This window comes from Antechinus flavipes, chromosome 3 (assembly GCF_016432865.1).
Source record: "Antechinus flavipes isolate AdamAnt ecotype Samford, QLD, Australia chromosome 3, AdamAnt_v2, whole genome shotgun sequence".
Lineage (NCBI taxonomy): Eukaryota > Metazoa > Chordata > Mammalia > Dasyuromorphia > Dasyuridae > Antechinus > Antechinus flavipes.
In genome coordinates, this window is record NC_067400.1 from 487,741,829 (window position 1) to 487,758,362 (window position 16,534).

At 33.1% G+C, this 16,534-nt stretch overlaps 1 protein-coding gene across 3 annotated transcripts in view; it reads left to right on the forward strand.

Annotated features, from left to right (window-relative positions):
- Nucleotides 1-16,534, forward strand: part of CEP57 (centrosomal protein 57) — a 71,932-nt gene that overhangs the window by 47,357 nt on the left and 8,041 nt on the right. For 2 of the 3 annotated variants that reach the window (XR_007952099.1, XM_051986834.1), the window contains exons 7-11: nucleotides 3,147-3,254; nucleotides 8,236-8,313; nucleotides 9,952-10,196; nucleotides 11,715-11,859; nucleotides 13,534-13,744. Coding sequence is in view for 2 of the 3 variants with exons in the window: in XM_051986834.1 (XP_051842794.1) it covers nucleotides 3,147-3,254; nucleotides 8,236-8,313; nucleotides 9,952-10,196; nucleotides 11,715-11,859; nucleotides 13,534-13,744 (787 nt within the window). In the remaining variant the exon portion in view is untranslated. Of the gene's footprint in view, nucleotides 1-3,146; nucleotides 3,255-8,235; nucleotides 8,314-9,951; nucleotides 10,197-11,714; nucleotides 11,860-13,533; nucleotides 14,978-16,534 lie in introns of those variants that run through there. The other variant, XM_051986835.1, reaches the window with a different exon arrangement.

Genomic DNA, 16,534 nt, shown 5'->3' on the forward strand with positions numbered 1-16,534 from the left:
GTGCACCTGGACGAAACCTGTGGACTTTTTGTTCTAGAGTAGATGAAGTCAATTACTGTACTTTGTTAATGGATTTCTTTAATCAGTCTAGTGTTGGGAAATTTTTGTTGAAATGGGTGTGCCATATTGGGAGAACCCCCATCCGGTTTTTTGGGGGTTTTTTTTTCAGCTTTGCAAAACATACTAGGTGTCACTTGCAGGGATTCCTTAGGACACTGTATATGTCTCTCCTCTCTTTCTTCCCTCCTCCTCCCCTTCCAATTATATACTTGTTTTCTGATTTTTTTTCTGAATCTTTATTAATCCCAGAACTATGAAAAGAAGAAAAAAAATCTCAAGGGTTTTGCCTCTTTCCCCAAGTAAATTTACCTTCTAGTCAGAATCAGTTCCAAAACAGCATGTCCCCAAATTATATGTTAAGTGTTTATTAGCTGTACTGATTTTAGCAGAGAGGAACATCCAGCAGATGTCCATATAGTTGAAGTGTTCCCCATCATTACTCTCTGTGCCAGCTTTATTATTTCTGTCAAGAAAGTACTACACATTTTTCCTAGGTGTCCTACTTATCTTTGCTATGTAGTCCTTTATTTCCCCCTTTTTGATCTTTATGTTTAATATTATTATAAGATTGTGTGATTTAAAATGCTACTTAAATAACAAACTGACTTAATGTTTGAACATCCTAAATAGTTCGCTTTCAAAGTAGATAGTGTCAAAAAGACCTGATCATAAATCCTGCATTTCAAACAGTTATTGTCTATAATGTCCCTGGCAAGTCATATATAACCTCTGTCAGTTTCCTCAAGTGTAAGACTGGTAGAATAACAAATACTTATCCTTAGAAATGTTATGAGAACAAAATAAGATGTAATAACATATATTTTATGTAATTATGTTGTTAGATTTTATTATGTATTATATATATACATATATATATATATAATATAAAGTTCTCTGTGAACCTTAAAGGTTAAGATAAAAATTACAAGATTTGACAATTGAATGGATATGAATGATAAGAGAGGATATGCTACCTAGGTTGTGTAAGATTGAGTGACTGGGAGGATGGTGGTATCTTGTGATACTAGTTTAAAAATAAGCAGGGGTCATGATAGATAAACTCAGAATTAATGTCATTTTGGACGTGAGTTTTAAGATGAGTCCAAAAAATCCAGTTTGAGATCTGCAGTAGGCAGTTAGAGATGTGGGAGTGGAAGTCAAGAGAGAGATTAAGGGCTGGACAAATAGATCTGAGGGTTATACAAACAACATAAATCTCTCCTCTACATGACTATTCTTCAAGTACTTAAAATTAGCTATCATGTTCTGTTTAACTCTTCTCTTCTGCAGCGTTAAATCCTTGCTTCTTTTAATAATTTCTGATGTTTTAGGTCCTTTCACTATCCTTTTTAATTTGAAAATGGTTACATTAGTTAGTTCTTCAACCTTAAGGACGTTTTCGTTTTTTTGCAGTTTCTTATAGTTTTAACTACAACTTAGGCATAGGCATAGTACATCTAAACATGGAGATTTTAGCCATGAGGGATTTTTAGATCTACTACTCTATCACTTTCCTAGACTTTAAATTCCTTATTAACTATATTCTGGTTTTGGTGGTAGTCTTAAGATTCTTGGTAATGAAAATGAAACAAAAAAAGGTAGTTTCATTATCTCATGCACCTTAAACAATAGTACTATCCCCTCTAATCTTTTCTTGCCTTCAGCTTAGCTTAGACACGTGTTTTGTGATTCCTAACATTATTTCAAGCATCATTTAATCTTTTTCATTATAAAACCCTCTTAATCATATTAGACATCAGATGTGTTACTTTCCCCTCATCAAATATATATATTGTTTTTGGCCAGGAATGCATCTTTCTTATATCTTAAAACTATGGTCCAAAAATGTAAATTCTCTTCTTCTAACACAAACTCTCTTCTTCCAATCCCAATTCCTTACCCAGTTGTTAACTTCCTATACTTTCTATTCTTTCTATAGTGAAATACCTTCTTTAAATATATGGTTAGTTTTTTTTTCTTTTTTGCCTGTTTATGATGATGATGAGAACCATTAGTATAAACACCTCTGATCCTGGGATGAGAGGATAGTACCTATAGGTCACTTCGGCTGTCCCCTTTGATTTGAAATCCCAAACCAAAAGCTTCCCAGCTGGACCTGGCATTTTTAATCAGCAGTAGTTCTCTGTCTTCCCTTATTCAGTTACTATCCAGGAGGAGAAAGTTCTGACATCAGCAAAATCCAACTAGCTCTATGGTTCTCTACTACTGTTTCTATGGAGCTAGCCTGGAGATATTTACACTTTCACACTGATTGAATCCTGGCTTGGGGTCTTTCTTAAGGTCTTCTAGGTTATCCCCAAGTCTGTTCTGTTCAAAGTTTTCTTTGTCTTTTACCAGTCTCTATTCACCCTGAGGCACAATTTTGTTCTGTTTGTCAGGAAAATCTGGAAAGCTTGAAATTTTCTAACTGCTACTTCATCTTTCCAGAATCCTCTCTCCATTTTAATTATTAACTTTGATTTCATTGCAGTAGGAAATATTCTTCACTGACAGCAATTTAGATTGTCTTAAGGGAATTGTCTATAATAGTGAAAAGTTAAGTGACTTGTCCTAGTAGATTTTGAAAGGGGAGTTCCTATTCCAGTCTTCATCCCAACTCTATTTATGCATATGCTATCTTCTCTCATCTTCCATCTTGCAGAAATTGACACCCTGTTTTTCTGTGACTCAATTTAATATGCTGATAGGCCAGCTGTATTCATATTTGTGAACTAAGGAGCCCTAACTTTGATAGGTTACCAAGTACTTTTGGAACTCCACCCAACCTAATATTCCAGATATAATTGGGTACTGATTTTATCAATGTTCTAATTAATTGAAAATTAAAGTTTTGATAAAACCAGTGGCCTAAATGAAAGTTTATCTTGGGAAAGCCCTACTGGGAAATTTCTAAATTGGTTCACATCCTCCTTTGTCTGCTTTCCTGCTGCCTATTTGATCAATTTTAGTTGCTGATTGTCAGATATTGTTAGTGACTTTTCTAGTTTTTAGATAGCAAGCCCCAGTTTTATATGATAGTTTCTACTTTTCTTTGTTAAGTAACTAATCTTTTATTTTTTTCCCAGTTGCAGACTGGAATAGAAACAAATAGACAATTGTTTGAGGAGAAAATACCATCATATCCTCCCAGTGCAAGAAGAGTGAAGAAAAAGAAAACAAAACAGCCAGACAAGGTAATGGTGGGATCCTTAGTAGTCTTTATTTAAAAATATAACTATGTTTATTTTAAAAACATGTTTTTATTCATGTCTTTTTTATAGCATCACAAATTTCCCCAGTATTCTACTTCCTCTAAGAGAACCAACCCATATAGCAAATATTTTTAAAAGATAAAGAAGAAGAAATAAAAGTGAGAAAATATATTCAGTGTATATCATTTGCAGACCTCTCCCATCTCTGCAAAAGAAATTAGGAATTGAGAGTCTCTTCCTTTGAGCCATGTTTGTTCATGATAATTTTAAAATCTTAACTTGATTTTTTGTGTGGGGTTCTTTACATTTACATTGTTGCAGTAATTGTTTATATTATTTTGGGTTCGTATTTTTTGCTGCATTAGTTCAGGTAGATTTTTCTATGCTTTTTTGCATTTTTCACATTTATTACTCCTTACAGCACAGTAATATCCCATTAGATTCACTTACCGCAATTTATTTAGTCATGGCCCAGTTTATATAGGCAATTTACTTTTGTTTCCAATTCTTCACCATCACAAAAAATGCTATTAATATTTTTGTATATTTGGGGACTTCTTAACCATGGCCTCCCAAGTATAATTCTATTAATGGAACCGTTGAATGAAAGGGTATAGACATTTATTCACTATATTTGCATAATTCCAAATTTCTTTCCAGTAATCTTTCTATAATCTGTCCTACACTGACTTCCCATCCTTTGTCATATTTTTTTTAGGGTGTGAAGAGAAACTTCTGGGTTGTTTAGATTTGCATTTCACTTATAATAATAATAAACATTTTCTCTTGTCTGGTTCTTAATAGTTTATTATTCATTTGACAACTTTGTTCATATACTTTGATCACTTTATATATTGGTTGTGTGTGTGTATGTGTTCATTGTTTTTATATCTTGTAAACTGAACTTGTTTTTTTTTTTGATTTTGATATAAATGCTTTTCAGATTGAGGCTTTTTTTTTTTTTTTTTTTGGTAATTTTCTCTGTATCTTGCGTGGTTAAATATTGTATTTATTGCTGTGAAAGATATATGATTTAGACAGAATCAAAATGGAGAATTCGCAGGACTCAGTAACAAACTCTTCATAAAACTCTTAACAAATAGACCTAGAAAATGCACCAGACTGAATTCTAATGGGGAAATCCAAAAAAAGTTGCAGTGAATCATTTGTCTATCCCAGCTCAGCTTAGGCAGAATAGGTAGAAAAGTTTTCCAACATTAAGAATTGGTGGAGCAGTGAATATATGTGTATTGAACACTCCATTGTTCAGAGAGAGGGTGAGTACCAGTTACAAGACTTCCCAGAACCATAACAGGCTCCTTGACAGGGATAGGTGCCAACTAGCAGTTTTGTTCCACTATCTAGTTGCATGTGACAGCAGAGTTGAAAAGATTTGTACATGTAGAAAGAGAGGCCCTGGCTAGTGTACCAAGAATAGAGGAAGTTCAGGAATAAGCAGTCTCATGGTAAGATGTCAGTTCTTGCATCTAATTCAGCCTGTATAGGATTGAGTAGGGCAGGAATTAAAGGCCAAAGGGAAGCCTATAATTATGTTGTTCAGAACAAACAGAACTTTACAGCTGGCTGAGTCCAATAGCAGAATTTTCTTGTTTAGACCCTAACCCAGGTTAGGAACCTGGAGAGCTCAAACCAGAGAGACAGCAATCAGACTTTGTATTGGATCAGCCCCTTTTTGGATACATTGAAAGCTTGTAGATCTCTAGCCCTTTCCTTAGATCTTATAATGACACAAACCTCTATACACTAAGAAAATAGCAATAAATTATGGTATATGAATGTTGTGAAATATTATTGTTCTGTAAGATATTGTGGTGTTCTCTTCTTTAAAATATAATGTGATCATTCTCTCTGAGAACAGGTTTCTTGGGGAGGTTTTCTGCAGGCAGCCTTAGTTTCGGTTCAAAGTAATAATTACTCCAAATGCAGCCAAATGTTAAAAGTTCAGATCTTTTATTGCTTCCTCCAAAATAGCCTGGTTAGTTTTCTTGGTGGCCTATCTCTCTGCTTCGTTCCAAGAGCTCGTTCCGAATGTCTCCAAATGCAAAGGTTTGTCCTTCAGCCTCCAGCCAGCACAAAAGTGGAAGATGAAATGAATCTGACTCCACCTCCAAGAGTGGGCTTGTGGACTTCCTCCCAGAGTGTGCTCTGTGTCTGTCCCAGAGTTGCCTCTTGGCCCTGGGAGCTTCTGGCTTATATGGGCTCTCTAAAGGTGTGAACACAAGCATTGTTTCTATAAGTTCCACTTAGTACCTTGTTTCAGGTTCTGGCCCATAACATTTCCTTGTAAGATCAGATCAATCATACTGAACCATGCTAAATTAGATAATTATTGTCTATCAATTTTAATGACTTAACAGCTTGTAAGGATTCTAATAAGAAATAATCAGCAGGATGCTTTCACAGACACCTGAAGAGACAACATGAACTGATGTTTAGTGAAATAAGTAGAACCAGATCATTATGCTGGGCAGTAGCAAGATTATACTATCATCAGATCTGATGAGAAGAGGCTCTTTTCAACAATGAGGTGATTCATACCAGTACAATGGTCTTGTGATGAAGACAACCATCTTTACCCAGAGAGAGGATTGTGGAAATTGGGTGTGGATCACAACATAATGTTTTCACTCTTTTTGTTGTTGTTTGCTTGCATTTTGTGTTTTCTTTCTAATTTTTTTCATTTTTAATTGATTTTTTTCTTGTGTAGCTTGATAATTGTAGAAATAAATATAGAAGAATTGTACATGTTTAACATATATTGGATTACTTGCCATCTAGGGGAAGGAGGTAGGAGAAGGAAGGGAAAAAATTAGAAACACAAGGTTTTGCAAAGGTGAATGTTGGAAAGTATCATAAAAAAAAAAAAGGAATAGAGAGGGAAGAAGAATACACTGAGGGAAGGGGAAAGAAAGGACAGTTTGGGATAATTATTAGGGTGGGAAAGTAGACATCTGTACAAACAGGTTGGGGAATCAAAGCAACAATTATTCAACTTCACAACTGGTCAAAAAAGGAAAGAATACATTCACACAGAATTGGGAACAAAAATACATTTTACTCAGTAGAGAAATAGGGGAAATTAGAAAGAGGATAGTTTAAGGAAAACAGACTCATATAATTACAATAGCTTTTTATGAGGTGGCAAAGAATGGCAATTTGAAGAAATATCCATAGATTGAGTAATGGTTTAAAAAAATTATGGTATATACATGTGATGAATTATTATTTTGCTGAAGAGGGTTACAGGAAGAATTAAGGGAAATAAAGTAAATAGAACAAAGAGAATAGTTTATTTGATGAATAATAATATACCAAAGGCAGACAACTCTGAAAGAATTAGGAATTCTTCAATTTCCCCTGTGCAACAAGAAAACTGTTCAGTTCTGCACACATATATTGTATCTAGGATGTACTGTAACCTATTCAACATGTAAAGGACTGCTTGCCATCTGGGGGGGAGGGGTTAGAGGGAGGAAGGGGAAAAATCGGAACAGAAGTGAATGCAAGGGATAATGCTGTAAAAAATAACCCTGGCATGGGTTCTATCAATAAAAAGTTATTAAAAAAAAAAAAAAGAATTAGGAATTCTTAGCAGTGTAATGACTAAGTGATTCCAGAGAACTATTGATGAAACTGATAGAAAGATAAAAGAATCAGAGTGTAGAATTTAGACAAAATAATTTTTGGACATGATCTTGTGGAATTTGTTTTGACTGACCTACATATGCTTGTTTTGATTTCTTTTCCTTTGATCTCAATTAGAATTTGGGGCTAGAATAAAGGTGGCTTTTGCTGATTAAATACAGTATCATTTATTTAAAAGTTTTAAATGAAAGGTTATATGATCTTTTCTGAGTTTTTCAGTAGTGTTAGCTTTAAAAAGAGGTCACAGATATTCAAATTAAAACATGTAGAATATAGTATAAAGTGTTGATATATGATTATTTTTCTGTTCTATTCCATTGAGCTCATGCTTCAAATGCTCTTGCTTTACTCTCTCCCTCTCTTTTTCTCCCTCTTTCTTGACCTCTCCCCTCCCTCTAACAACTGGATTGTGTTCATGATTGTTTTTTGATAATATTGTTTAATGCCTGGACGTGTTTCCGCCATTTTCCGTAATATTCTAGATATTTTGTTTTTTGAAATAGATTTTGATTAGTTATTGCATTGTAACTTACACTTATTATAAGTTAACTTTGATAACTGCTATTTTCACTTTAATATATTTAACCCATCTGTGACACTGAATGTACTTCCCAGCCATTTAAGTTGTTATTATAACTTTAAAAGATCATTTTTAAAAATTGACTTGAGCAGCTAAGTTTTGCAATGGGTAGCGTGTCAGGCCATTCCTTAGTGATTTGTCCAGGGTCAAGCTACCTAGAGGAATATCTGAGTTGGGACTTGGAACAAAGGTTTTCTTGAGTCTAAGGTCATTATATCATGAAGCTTCACTTGGAATGCTCGTGTTTTTAAAATATCAAAATATTTACAAAATCCTTGGTTATAACTATCATCTAAATTTTTTTTAATTTTTAAAAAATATCCTTTCACTCAACTTTGCATTCCCTCAGCAAATTTTTACTCAACTTAGCATTACATTAATTTGTATTTGTATATGATACTTTCTAAATCTTAATTATGTGTCTCCATGTGTTTTCTGTGCCACCAACTAAATTGTAAATGCTTCTTGAGTAGTTTATAATCTTTTTTTTCTGTGTAATTTCCCACAGTTAAGATGCATTGTACATATTGATTCAGTAAAATATATTAGTCTAGCATCCAATAAAGAGTGAAAAAGCCATCCAGTAGGAATAACTCAGATTTAGGAATTCAGTCGGAATAACAGATTTAGTTTAATCATATATTATGTAGGAAACTCTAAATTGTTGATAAATGGACAAATGGATCATTCCCTTTTTTTTTTTTTTTTTAAATCCAGAAATCTCCTAGGAATCATTTTCATGTACAGCCACATTATAGATTGTGCCTGGGTGACATGCCGTTTGTAGCTGGAAAGGTAAGTTGGATAAGAAAAGGAATTTGTGTTTTCTTGCTGAAATCCTAGTACTTTTTTGAAGCTAAGATCTCTTCATTAGAACTTGTAATTTACCTGGGCTACCAAAATTTTTGTTTTGTTTGTTTGTTTTTTGCTATTGCTTCTGAGGATTGTGTCAGAGATGTTGTACCAGTAAACTGAAAACAGGAATTAGAGGAGTGGAAGGGGAAAGTAATCTACGATGTAAAGGAAGAAACCCTTAGGTATTAGAAATCTAGGCAATGTTGTAGAATATAAAAAGGAAGCAAGGGAAGAAGTTAGAACAGAGTATAATGAGAGCAGCAGCCTGCTAGATTTAGATGTAGGACTTGGGTTCAATTTCTGACATTGCAACTTGCTACTCTTTGTGATGTTGGACAGGTAACCTGTTTTCTGTAAAATTAAAGGGATTGGATTAGATGAGAGTTTCATGACCTGGAATCTCTGCACTTGTCAAGAAGCCCGTTATGCTTCCAAATTTTTTCTACACCATTTTTAATACTGGACTATATCTGTCTTTCCTGCTTTAATCTCTTCTGATTCTGTTAGTTTGCTATGATCAAGCTAACTTACTTCTGGATCCTTTCATCTAGAACAAACAGTGCTTAACTTGGGATTCTGTGTTGTTTGTTTTTTTGTCTTTTGACAAAATTTTGATAACTATTTCAATATAATTGGTTTTCCTTTGAATTCTGTGTATTTTTATTTTATGCATTTACAAGCATTACTTATAAAAAGAGCACATAGGTTTCACAAGACTGCCAAATGATACAAAAAAAAAGATTTAATCACCACCAATCTAGAATTAGTATGGTATAATAAATAAGGAACTAGATCTGGAGGAAGATAGATCTGTGTTCATAATCCTATCTCATACTTAGAAGCTATTTGACCGTAGGCAAGTCATTTGCTTCTCTGGGCCTCAGTATTTTTTTAATGTAAAATAGTTTTTTATTAGATGGCCTTTCAGACTACTTCCTGTTCTAAATAGCTGATCCTGCTATTCATATATATATATTAATATCTTCTTCCTTTAATGTCTTCCTATTTAGTACGGTCTACTTGTCCTCTGAGGCATAGGGTACTTCTATAGTCACCTGCTGCTTCTGGAGCACAAAATCTTGTATTTATTACTGTTTTTTGATAAAATGTCATCATCCAGGGAAAGTTCATAGAGGAAACATCCATCATTGCATTATTATAGGTAATACTTATTTAAGCATTTTAAGGTATGCAGAATACTTTCTATGTGTATTCTCATGTGATCCTCACAACTCTTGAGAATAGGTACTGTCATTTCTATTTTACTAATGAGTAAACTGAGGCTGAATAGTGAAGAGAATTGTCCAGGGTAATATATATAATGTCTAAGGTGCTTTTATTTAACCTTCCTCCTTCTTTCTCATCCAGCTGCCCATTTTTTGATTTGATCATCACAGCAATTCTATGATGTATAGGCATCATATTACCTCTACCAAGTTTAATGTTTTAAGGGTGGGGAGGAGGGAGAGAAATCATTCTAATATATATAAAAAGATTTAATTTATATCTCTTAAAATTTATAATACATAGTCATAAAAATTAATATTCTTTTTTTTTCTTCTGTTTTCTTCCCTTAAGTCCACTACCCCTAGCCATGCAGTGGTAGCCAATGTACAACATGTTTTACATTTAATGAAGCAACATAATAAAGCCTTATGCAATAACCGTGTGGTCAACAATGTTCCTCTGGCAAAGCAGGGGACTCCTCGAAATGGTAAAGGCAGAAAGTTATCAGCATCATCCTCTTCTTCTTCTTCCACCTGTCATGAAGAACTCTTTGAAGTCTTACAGACATTACAGGATGAATTTGGACAAATGAGTTTGTAAGTAATTGTTTTTATATTGATGTATTTTTTTTCACATTCTTAATATATCTCAAGAAATTTTTGTCCATTTAAAAATGTCCCTCATTTCCTTATCCACAAAGACTTCCCCCATAACAAAAAATGAAAAAGAACAGGGGTGTTTGGGGAGAATAAAAGTCAGCCTAGTTTTAACTATTATTTGTAGGATTTTATGCTTTGTAGTACTCTTAACTGAAAAAAAGGAAAGTGGTACAGGGTTCTAGGAAGTTTTATCTTATTTCAATAAAATTCAGTTTCATCTCTTTTGTTATCATCCTTTGTTTACATTATTGTAGTTATTGTGTTTCCCAGCTCTGCTTACATTATTTTGAATCAGTAGTTGATATGGGTTTCCTTGTTTCTTTGTGTATTATGTCACTTACAGTTCTATTAAATGAGTCTATTAAATTGGTTAAATTCTTATGTACCAACATTTTTTTTTTTTAGTCCTTCACTGCTTTGGGATCTAGTTTATTTACATTTTTGCTACTATGGAAGATACATATTTTTGTGTAATGGAATCTTTTTTTAAATTATTAACTCGGGGCATAGTTAAAATATTTAGCAAGTACTGAATCTGAATTCAAAGGCTTGTGAGTATTTTAGTCAGCTTTAGTGCAATTTCAAGTTGCTTTCCAGAACTATTGGATTAATTGCTTCCGTAAATATATGATTGCCTTCATCTTGCAACAGCTTTGGCAACCCTATTTTCATTTTGTCATTGTTGCAATTTTTTTTTTGGGGGGGGTAGTTAAAATCTCAGGATTGTTTAAATTTATACCTCTCACTGTTAATAGATTATAATTACTATTTTAGAATTTTCTTCATATCCTTTGACTACTTTTTCTTTGCTCAGTGACTTTTAATATGCATTTTTGTATTATTACCCTCTATAGCTATCATGGATATTAACCTTTTGCTAGATAAGAGGCAACAAGGTATCCTGGTGCATAGAGTCCTGGGCTCTGGGAATCAGGAAGACCTGAATTGCAATTTGACTTCAGATACTATGTGAGACCCTCGGCAGGTCACTTAACCTCTTGTCTCCCATAGTTTTCCCAACTGTAAAATGTGTATAATAGCCTTTTCTTTTCCAGGTTGTTATGAGGACCAACTGAAAGAAGTTTGTTAAATGTTTTATTTTTATTGCTTTAAATTTCTAAAATTAGTGATTTCATTTAGGAAACATAGTATTTCATTAAATAGATATAACTAAAGTTTATAAATTTGATGTTCTACTTTGAAAAAGAGGATCCAACATTTTATAGGTTTAAAAATCCTCCCTTTTTCTTTAAAAAAAAAAATTACATCATTCATTTAAACAACAAAGTTTATGTTTAAATTTTATTTTGAATAGCCTTAACAGTTGGTACAAGAGGGTACCAGTGAATAATATATGACAAGATAAATATAATTTTATTATTGATTATTTTATATATAATCATAAACTATATAAATAAAGAGGATTTAGTCAACCTTATTTTTCTTCATTTAAAGTGATCATCAACAGCTAACCAAACTTATCCAGGAAACACCAACTAATGAACTAAAAGAAGACCTTGAGCGAGAACTTGAGGAATTAGTGGAAAGGATGGAAGCTAAGGCTAATCAAATAACTAAAGTTCGAAAACATCAATCCCGGGTAAGTCATTTTACATCCACTAAAATTGCCTTTTAGTGTACATTATTTAGGTGAAGCCAAAAGTAGTTTTGTATATTGTAATCAACAGGATGTCTTCCTCTTTCAAAAACTTATTAAATATCTGCTGTGCTTCAATGATGAAAGTGTATTTTTATTGGTATTACTTTTTGAATTTTCTGAAAGAAGGTATGGAACAGCTAGATGGTGTAGTGCATGGAGCACTAACCCTTAAGTCAGGAGGACTTGGGTTCAAATCAGTCTGACATATTTAATGCTTATTAGCTATGTGAGCCCTGGGCAAGTGACAACCTCAATTGTCTCATCAAAAAAAGCAGTGGTGTGGGGTGTGTATATGGTTATATACATGTTACTTTACAAGTAATACTCTAAGAGCTAACAAGTTCCTAGACATAAGAATACTTCCATCCTAGATACAGTCCTGAAATAATAAAAACATTTAACTTAAATAGTCACAAAGTAATTACCTTTCTTCTAAGTTGAATGTTTTCTGAAGAGGCAAAAAAATCAGGCTATAAAATAATCTTTAACTAAAATGTAGCATTCTGGAGTTATTTTATCAAGACCTGAACTCCTGGCTCTCTTGTATTTTCTTGGAGTGCATTAGCAGTGTTATAATTGCATGGCTTTATTCCTACATCACTTTTTTTCCTATCTCCTTTTACCCTCTTTGCCAATGCTGTCTTCTACTTGTTTTCATTCACCTTCTTGTCCTAAGGCAAGTGTTAATGGCAGCAGGTTTGTATTTGCACATCTTTACCTTTTAATGTGTGATTATAATATTTTAAAATATCTTTTACTTTGAATACTAGATTTTGGGGAAAAAATTGGAAATCCCCATAGTACTGCAGGTGCGTCCTTCAAGCCTTCCTAGTCCATCTCCAAAATAAACAGTAATATGTTCATTAGCCAAAGCATCTAAAGCTCTTTCTGTAATTAGAACCATCAATAATATTTAATCTCAGCAATTGAAACTTATTACTTCAGGGGAAAATTTGTATACCCAAAAAAAAAAAAAAAAAAAAAGCCTTAATGTTTGGAAATATACTTTATTTTTTTTCTACTATACTTTGAGTTTTAATTTTAATTAGAGAAGCATGCCCCTTGGTCATCATTTGGATAGACACCATGAGGATGCAGGTCACTTTATTTTCAGATTCCAGGAATATGAATGGTTGGGATGGAATTCATCCTTTGAATCCTTCCCATTAACTATTTACAGTATGTTAAATTAAGTAGACTGTAAAACAGAAGATATCACCCATTCCATGATTTTTAAAATCTTTGAGCTTTGAAGGAACTCTACTCTCAGTAGTCTTATTTTTAGATCAGAATGTTCAATAGATTCTGAAAATTATGTATTTAAATAATAGTCATTAAGTGGTTATGAAAATGAACATATTCAAAGTAGAATTACTAGATTTTATTCTTCTAAAGAACACAACTATACCAACAGCATCTTTGAATAGAATTCTTACCCATTTTTTTGTAATCTTACAGGAAACTAATGAGGCTGGAACAAATACTTTGAAAAATTCTTTTGTAGTTATGCTTAAAATAAATGCTATTAGTGACACAATACTATTTTGTATGGCCAAAAAATAAAGTGAAAAATGCTAACACTAATCTTCATTTTTCCTTTTGGCTGCTTTGCAGCTGGAGAGGCAGATGAAGGAGCTAAAAGGTAGCAAAAAGTGTTTGGAGGATCAAGAAAGCAACAGCAAGCTCTTTTCTGGAGTCATTGGGAGCGCCCCTAAGAAGGACTCTATTTCTGTCAAACGGAAACCTGGAGAGAAAAGCCGTCGAAATCTTCAGTTGTTGAAGGACATGCAAACCATACAGACTTCGATTCAAAACGATAACCTAGGTTGGGAATATTGATTGGTACTTGGTACTAGGTCAAATGTTTTATTCATATAATTTATATTTCGTCACATGTTGACAGCTCACATATTAAAAAACAGCATATTCTTATACTTTTTGAGGGACTTAATAGCTGTGCTGAGGACCACCAGCACCAACATTTAGACTCCCTGTTTTAAACAGTTCCAGTAAAGGATCAAGAGTTTTACTGGAAACAAGCCACATTTTTACTAAATTCCCTTTGGCAAATCTTGCTGGACTTGTGCAATGTGCTTTGTAAACAAACTCCCAGGTTTTTATTTGTGGATGTTTTTAAAAATAGTACTACCATGCCTGAATTAAAATTTAAATTGTCTAAACATAAGGCTGAAAAACTGTATGTAGTTATCAGCATTGTCTGCTTGGAAAAAAAGTCTCACAAACCTCATCTCAATGCATTTTCTCCACCTCCATTCCCCCCAAAAGTACTTTATTTTGCTACTGATGGAGGCTTTCTGAATTTAATATCTTTTGGATTTATTTCTTTGTGCCAATTCATACTGTAGAGTAGAACTTTGCCCATTAATGATTACAATCATTTTTTCTGCTCTCATTAGTGTTCTCATTAACCAATTAGTTAAAAAAAATCATTTTTTAAAAAACCAAAACAATTTAAGTTTCTAACAAATTTTAAGTGTAATTAGTGTTGCTTTTCTATCTATCATAACAAAAGGAAGTTATTACTAAAGAAATTCCAGAAAATCCAAATAATCATTTAAGGTGTTGTTTTGCCTATAAATAGAACATGAGGTTAGCATAATTAAAAAATTTACCTGTGAGTTTTTGGTTGCCTTTTTTTTTTTTTTTTTGATGTGAAAATAGATAATGAGATATAGGAATAAAGTGAAAAACTAACTTGGGGGGGGTGGGGGATGGATGGAAGGGAGGGGAGGAAGTGTGGGAGGGGTGAAAGGTGTTAGAAAAGAATATACATTGCTATTTTTAAATTTTGCCGCCTCAATCATGCCATTCAATCCTGGCAATGTGTTTTTTAATCTTGAAAATAGTTACTGCACACCTTGGATATTCACCTTTATTAGTGGTCTGTACATATACAAAATAAACTGTACACAGCAACTGTTATTTATTATGTTAATGATGTAAAAAAATTCTTCCTATTTTGGAATATACAAAAATATGCTAACTTTTTTATAAATGTGCCATTAAAGTCAATAAAACAGCTTTGTTTTTAAGGAAATGCTGAAACTTTCCTTAAAGTTTTCCATAGTAGACTTATTATATTAGAGACTTCATTGATTGGGGGGGCTGGGGAGGGAGAGCAGAAGAGGGTCAACAGCAAAGAAAACATAAAATCTGAGTTATTAAGAAGAGCAACAAAATTAGACATTGGGAGGGGAGAGGGAAGTATTCTGATAGTAAACATTGAAAAATGGGATTGCCTAAGCAATTAAGAAAACTTTTGATGAGATAACAGTTGAAAACTGTTGGCTAAAATTCTGAGTTGCTAAGTATAAGAGTACCTTTGGGGAAATTGATCTACATTTCACATTTGTTCTAACAGTTTTATTTCCAGTAATCATGGTTTTACTATTTGGTGGGCCATCCCATGAACCCAATAGGTTAATAAAATACCCTCATAATAAACTCCGTAGTAGTTTTATTGGTAACAAGTTTTGTTAAAAACTAAAACATTTCTAGAATTCAGAATCACAGGCTACAAGATCCAATGAGGAAACAAATGAAGAATGGATTCCTATAAATTATTAGTAAATGGAAAATGATAGTATATAAAAAGAACATTGGACTTGAAATAAAAACTTTGTATTCAAATTTCCCTTATTGACATTTATTAGCAATGTCACTATAAGCAGTCACTTAATTTCTCTTTACCTCAGTTACTTTATCTGTAAAATAAGGATAATAAATAGCACCTACCTCACAGGGTTGTTGTGAGGACCAAACAGGAATGGATGTCTGTAAACTACTTAGAAAACCTTAAAAGTGCTCAATAAGCTATTAGTCATAAAGAAGTTTTTATATTTTCTCATTATTGATTGGGTGATGGAACTAGGGTACAAATTAATTTAATTGTTCAGGTGATCGAAAAATCTACCTTGTAAGTTGGAACAGATCATAGATTTTTAACTCGGTTTCTCATTTGTCAAATATGGATCATAATTTGTTTCACATAGTTCACAAGAGTTAGACTGGATGAGTGATAAATTTCTGCATAAAGACACTGAAATGGAACATACAGTGTGATATATTGTGTCTCATCCATGAAAATGATAAAAACAAAGTGTCCTAAAAGTAAAGTGTTGTGCTTTCTGATAACACACAGCCAAGGTGACCAGGCAGTTATACTGAAATGGTCAGTGTGAAATGATTTCCATTTTTGTTGTTTCTATCAGGTTTAAAAACTATGACTATATTTAAAGAGAAAGATTTAATAGGTGATTAAAATAGTATTTATTAGGAGTCCTTTCCAGTGCCTGCAGCTGTTTTTTTCCCCCCCTCCATCTATTTAGTGAATTTCTGAACCTGTTTTCTTAAGCTACTACCACCTACCCCACAGTTTGAGGATTAAATGCTTCTAAAAAAAAAAAATTGCTATTAAAGCACTATGTAAATATCACCTGTTGCTGTGCAAATAACTAAAAAACAAGGGAAGGAGGTCTAATGTTCTAGGGAAAAAGAATGTTTGGATCAAACACTAAGGTAAGTTAGAAACCTTTGTACCCATTTATATAGAAGAATCAGTTCAGTTACTAGGGGTGGGATGGGATGAATGAAG